Raw genomic sequence first — 6,524 nt, 5'->3', positions numbered from 1 at the left:
CCCTACAACCCTCATTTACCCAAGTGTTTAAATAGAACTCAGTGCCTTACTGATAGAAAGGGCTTGACCTAATTATCTTCCAAATTGCTAAAACATTCCTAAAACATGTAGATAGAAACCTTGAGTGTATAACAAAGAATTTTGATTCACAATCCAGTTTTATTTTATCTTTTATTCTTATATTTAATCATGCCTTGTCATTTATTTTATTCTGTCTTCATAATTTTAGCTCTTTTCAAATAACAATTGCTGGAGAGGGTGAGGAGAAAGGGAACCCTCCTGCACTATTGGTGGGAATGTAAGTTGGTGTAGCCCACTATGGAAAACAGTATGGGGGTTCCTCAAAAAACTAGAAATAGAGTTACCATAAGATCCAGCAATTCCACTCCTGGGCATATATCCAGACAAAACTATAATTGAAAAAGATACATGCACCCCTATGTTCAAAGTATCACTGTTCACAATAGCCAAGACATGGAAACAACATGAATGTCCAAAGATAAATGGATAAAGAAGATGTGATACATATATACAATGGAATACTACTCAGCCATAAAAGCAGAATGAAATAATGCCATTCGCAGCAACATGGATGGACCTAGAGATTATCATACTGAGTGAAGTCAGATAGACTAAGACAAATATATGATATCACTTATATGTGGAATCTAAAATATGACACAAACGAACCTATCTACAAAACAGGAATAGTCTCACAGGCAAAGGGAACAGACTGGTGGTTGCCAAGGGGGAAGAGAGGTGGGAGAGGGATGGATTGAGAGTTTAAGGTTAGCAGATGCAAACTATTATGTATAGAATGGATAAACAACAAGGTCCTACTGTATAGCACAGGGAACTGTATTCAGTATCCTGTGATAAACCATAATGCAAAAGAATATAAAAAAGAATGTATACATATGAGTACACATGTATAACTTAGAAACTTTGCTGTATAGCAGAAACTAGCATGACATTGTAAATCAACTATACATCAATTTAAAAAAACTTTAAAAAATTTTGTAATAAAATAGTAATAATAATTTTAACTCTTTAATTACATTTTATTCCTGTTTGTGTCCTGGAATATATATGAATAAAGGATGCATTTGAAGCAGATTAATATGCAGAGTATGCTTTCCTAATGCTCTTAAGACTATGGGGTACCTTCAATTCTGTTAGCACTCCCCTGGGTTACAGCTCATAAAAAACAGTTTCCGAAGTTTCCTTCATTTCAGAACATGGAATAATTCACCTCTAAATCAAGTAGACACACATAAGGTTTAGAATGACTATTTGAAAGCAATTCAAAGAAAACAGCGTTATTTTGCAGCATTTCCATTTGGAGTAATAATTGATAGTTGATGATGATACTGTATTAATGTAATAAGAGGGCTTGTTTAAACCACAGTTACTTACATGGAATGAATCAGGTTTCAGAAGTGCACAGGTCCACTTGTTAAATTTCCTTTCGGCACACTCTTTTGCAACGGATCACCCTGAAAATCGAATTGTTATGATGAAATGATTATCAGAGGTAGCTGGTAACATGAAAACGAAATGCAATTGCTGGCTTCCACATTAACTTCTGCTGCCTTTGAGTCTGCAACCAGCAGCTATTTCAAAATACTGCATTATCCTGAACCCATATCTCTGCCTGCTCTGGTTTCCTGAGGCAATATATTTCAACATCACACAAGCCCATTAATTTAACTGTCTGTTTCTCTGAAGTTTAGCTCAAAACTTCTCCTTCCACATATCAGACAGTGGCTTGGTGTGTAAATAAATGCTTATGTGGCTTATGTTTAAATTCTCCTACTTTTAAATTTGGGATTTTTCAGATTTGATTCATAGTAGCCATCTCCTATAAAGGAAATTCTGAATTTCTGTGTCAAACATCAACCCCCAAACTTGCATTTTAACATCTGGAATCTTGGAACCAAAATCCCAGAAATGTTCAAGAGGCAAAAATGTCTTATTTAGAGCTCTGCAAAACATAAGATCTACGTTATTGGCAGGAGGCAGGCATTTTCTTGAGATTTTGGAGAGGTTAGGGATTATGTGAATAACAGTTGGGTGAACGCAAAGTTTAGATTTCAGAACGTGGTTTTCTCTGCCATATAAGTTTAGCTTCCAAGTTGTAAAAGAAGAGTGTCTCAGGGGTGGAACATCTCTCCCTGATATTCAATCATGCTTTTTCAAAAACAACTTCTGGGAAATAAATGCTTACTAATATGACAAATTAAAACATTCAAAAGATTCTACTTCATTTCCTTCTCTATCCTTTAGTACATGTGAAGTGAAAGTTATCACCAGCTGTTTGAAATACAAATGACAGCACAGGTTCATCCTAGCAAACATCGTATTTAATTTTCGTATTGTTTCCAGTTGCCTAAATTCTCATGTCTGTGAGGTACTAGCCAGTCCCTCAAAAATCAAGGCTTAACTTTGCTCATAATTAATCTCAGAAATAACTAGTTTATTTCCGTGACCTTGCTGAGACCTGGTCACCTAAGGGGGATTATGCCTAACTGTACAGAAGAAATGGGATGGAGGTGGTGAGTAATTATTTTTAAGGAGAAAATAACATTAACATGGGCAGATACTTCTTGTATCTTTATCTAATTTCACATTAGGAAAAAGGACCAAAGTTTCCATTTTTCTGCTCATCATTTCACATTTATAGTTCCATTGTTTTGATCTTACTTAACTGTTCTAGGTATCTGCTTTCAAGAAGCAGAGAGGGAAAAGAAGAAACGTTTCGGCAATGATGAAAAAGACAACTTTGCATCTCCTTCAATTTCTTTTAGAAGAAGGTAGACATTCTATAATACCTTCATTGTGCATTATTGTTATGCCCTTATACTTCCTCAATTAGATATCAATTAACAGAACATTCTTTTCAAAATGTAAGTTGGTATGAACAAAGACAAGCATCAGTCAAAGTGCCTGTTGCTGGCTTTAGCCTGGCTGGGAGGACAGGGTCCATCTTGCCATGACAAGTGCGTTTGGGCTAACAATGCAAACAATATTTTTCTGCTTCCAGTGTTGTATATATGGACTGCAGCTTTCGTATTTAAAAACCAGTGATGCTATTTGTCCTACAAAATTTGAAATGCCACTGGATAAAATGAGGGCTTTGTATTGCATGGAAGGTGGATGAAGGAACTCTTCACCAGTACCTTCCCTCCTATTCTCTCACTTGTTCTGTGTCCACCCCCTCCCTCCCTTCATGCCAATCCACCTCCCACTGTGCCAGTTTTCAGAGACATCCCCCCTCTTCACCCAGACTCCCAGTTTTCTTCCACTGTCTGGCTTCAGTCTCAGATGGAGCCATTCTATTCAACCCCGACTTGTTCAGCTCAGTGTCAGCTCTTCCAGGAATGTTTGCACTTCCTAAGAGCTGTCCTGACATGGGAATTAAATAGAATACAGGAATAAAGTGCTAGTGGTGGAATTTCATACACCAGAAGGGCAGGCTGGGGTAGGTATGGACACTTTCTCTGTCCTTTCAAAGAATACCAGGAAGGTGACCACCAATCTTGCTCCTGTGAAATGGGGATCCACATACAAAAGGGTGTTGTTTGTGAAGCATGAAAATATTGCTAGTTGATTCGGAGAGAATGTGTTTAGTTTTGAACTTCTGGCTCCTCCAAGGTCGCCGCTGTTCAGTCAGCTATCACTCACCCTCTTTTAGCCCATCTGTCAGATAACACAGAGGTGAAACCGTAAAAACGTTTTCTATTACTCATTCCCGAGGCTGATATGGAACCTGTAGTGTTCTCAGGAACCCCTGGTGTGCTGGATGCTGTCATGAAAATAAGTGTCATGTTTACTGGCTTGAGCTTTTACAGAAACTACAGGAATAGTTTGGACCCCTGGGTATATAAGAAGAGATAGTTTGGCTGCAAGAGGTCTCAAAATTTGGCAGATGTGGTGATGCTTACCAAGCTCAACTATTGGTTATATTTGTCCAGTCCAGAGGGAGTTAAATCACTGTTGGGCACTCCACGCCTCTCTAATCTTATCCCAGAGAAGTGGAGTTCTGCCTTGGTTTATAGTTGAGGTCAGAGGCGGGGCAGTGTTTGGACAGGGACTGGTGGAATTATGCCACATTGTTAACATTAAATAGCCCTTGGTGGTGAGGACCTATGACAGCACTGGGGTCCTTTGACTCCTGAAGCATACTCTTGAAATAGATGCCTCACTGAGATGTGCTGGACTTGTAAAACATGTGAAGGGCTCTATGTGGCTTCCATCATTTATTTAATTTGAAAGAAGTTTGTTTTAAGAGACTTATCAGACAGTTAAGAAATGTTTCTAGGGAATAGAAAATGAACAAGAAAATTGATCTCTGTTGTCAAAGTCACACATTATAACTCACTTTCCAAGGTGACACAGTATCTCCTTGAGGGAAAAGCTGCCAAAAGCGCTGAAAGTGATCTGCCTGCTTTCTTCTCAAGCTGACTTGCAAGGAGGCGCTGGTCTTTCGAGACCGTTAAATCCTTGTGTGAGGTTTGCTAATAACTATGTTCATCCCTGTTTCTAAGAGAAGTTGAAATAAGGAAAACTGATATTTGGCGGCTAGTTGTGTGAAAGTTAGTAAATCTGTTGAATTTCCCAGTCATGGGCATGTATTTACTTTTTTTTTTTTTTAAACAAAGGCCCTCTGTTTACTTTTTTTTCTTAAACTTCACACCTATGTTCATCCCTGTTTCTAAGAGAAGTTGAAATAAGGAAAACTGATATTTGGCGGCTAGTTGTGTGAAAGTTAGTAAATCTGTTGAATTTCCCAGTCATGGGCATGTATTTACTTTTTTTTTTTTTTAAACAAGGCCCCCTTTTTTCTTTTTTTTTTTAAACTTCAACCTTCAATCATGCCTTTCACAGTGTGTGTGTATGTGTGTGTGTGTGTGTGTGTGTGTGTGTGTCTGTGAGTGCATGTTGTGCTTTCCAGGAGTGGCATGTGACTGTGCTGTTTAATCAGGGCTATATTTAAAAACAAATTTGCAAGGGAGCGTTTCTCACGTTATTAACGAGATAAAGTCGAAGTGAAGCAAGCTCTGTCGCAAAGGGCGAGTGTCACGCAGCAGGAAGTCCCAGCCACCCCTTCCAGTCCTGCTTCAGCCACCCACCACCTCCCTGGCAACACAGAGCACCACACAGAGGAAATGCCCTCCCTTGGCCACAAGTACCTCCTGGTCCTCCAGGGGCTATCCGGCCCCAGGGCCCTGCATCCACTCTGACTTGCCAGCGATCCTGCCAACTTCTTTACACATGGCTTTTGTTTGGGATCTTCGGGGAGTCACAGTGCCGGGACCCTCCACAAGAGTCAAATCAAGATTGCGTTTCTCAAAATCCTACAGGTATTGCTCTTTCTTTTTGTGGCTGGGAAGAGTTTTCCATTTTCATCAGCCTCTGTAGCTTTAGGCCCCCTGCAAACAAGTCTTTGCCCTGTGTTGATCTGTTTCCTATACTACATTAAATTGGCAGGATGAATTGGTAGTATACAGAATAGGAGCTAAGAAGATGTGAACCTTAACATAGTCAGGGGTATTTGGGAACCCACAGAAGTAGAAGGAAATTGACTAACTCTAAAAGCTGATTTTGAGAGTTAAATGGTGAACTTATAAAAGCATTCCTGTGACTGGCATCTGGAAAACAAGTGTGTTAGCCAGCCGAATGGACTTACTGTAGCCAGAATTGGTCATACTAATCTTCAGTTCACCCTTTAAATGTAACGAAAGGGTTCTAGTTTGATTCAGCAAGCAAACAAGCAACAACAACAAAACACTGCTGTGTTGTTTATAAGTGTTTCGGTCACATTCACATGGAAAAGTGGAAATTATCTCTGTGGTCTAGGTTGTAGTTCAGAGTTTTAATGTTGCCCAGGAGAAATAGAAACTATGAAATTGAAGTATGTATGTTATTAATCTGTTATGTCTAAAGATTTCTATAGAAATCATATGAAAAATCTTGACCTCTTGACCTCAATAAATTGTCAGTTACAGCTTTGCTTTACATCCAAGTTAGCTTATTTTGATCAAATAACTAGGAAAAACAGAAGACACAGAAAAATCTTTGATTTCCTTCTTTGCTCTACTGTCTTAGATATTTACAAGAAAAAGATTGATTCTTCACACAGTTTTTGTTTCTGATTGGTTCGTCTGTAGCACTGTAAGCTATTTCACCAATAGCAAATGGAGGTGAAATTGTCTGCAAAATCTCAAGAATAGGTCTTCCTTCTTTAGACCAAATGTAACACATGTAGAAACTACCAGGCCTTTATAAAAGTATATGTTAAATTTGGATTAAAATGTGTTCTGGGGCTTCCCTGGTGGCACACTGGTTGAGAGTCCGCCTGCCAATGCAGGGGACGCGGGTTTGTGCCGCGGTCCGGGAAGATCCCACATGCCGCGGAGCAGCTGGGCCCATGAGACAGGGCTGATGGGCCTGCGTGTCCGGAGCCTGTGCTCCGCAACAGGAGAGGCCACAACAGTGAGAGGCCCGCGTACTGAAAAAAAAAA

General features: G+C 39.4%; 1 protein-coding gene across 3 annotated transcripts in view; it reads left to right on the top strand.

The window, feature by feature from the left end:
* PDE4D (phosphodiesterase 4D) overlaps positions 1-6,524 on the top strand; it is a 1,474,095-nt gene that overhangs the window by 1,097,623 nt on the left and 369,948 nt on the right. The window contains exon 1 of one of the 3 annotated variants that reach the window (XM_007453222.1): positions 5,272-5,363. The exons of the other annotated variants lie outside the window; for them this stretch is intronic. Coding sequence (XP_007453284.1) covers positions 5,275-5,363 — 89 coding nt within the window. The 5' untranslated portion in view covers positions 5,272-5,274. Of the gene's footprint in view, positions 1-5,271; positions 5,364-6,524 lie in introns of those variants that run through there. 3 annotated transcript variants of the gene reach the window in all.

Source organism: Lipotes vexillifer, unplaced genomic scaffold, assembly GCF_000442215.2.
Source record: "Lipotes vexillifer unplaced genomic scaffold, Lipotes_vexillifer_v1.1 scaffold366, whole genome shotgun sequence".
Taxonomy (NCBI): domain Eukaryota; kingdom Metazoa; phylum Chordata; class Mammalia; order Artiodactyla; family Lipotidae; genus Lipotes; species Lipotes vexillifer.
This window is presented reverse-complemented; position numbering and strand designations above follow the sequence as displayed.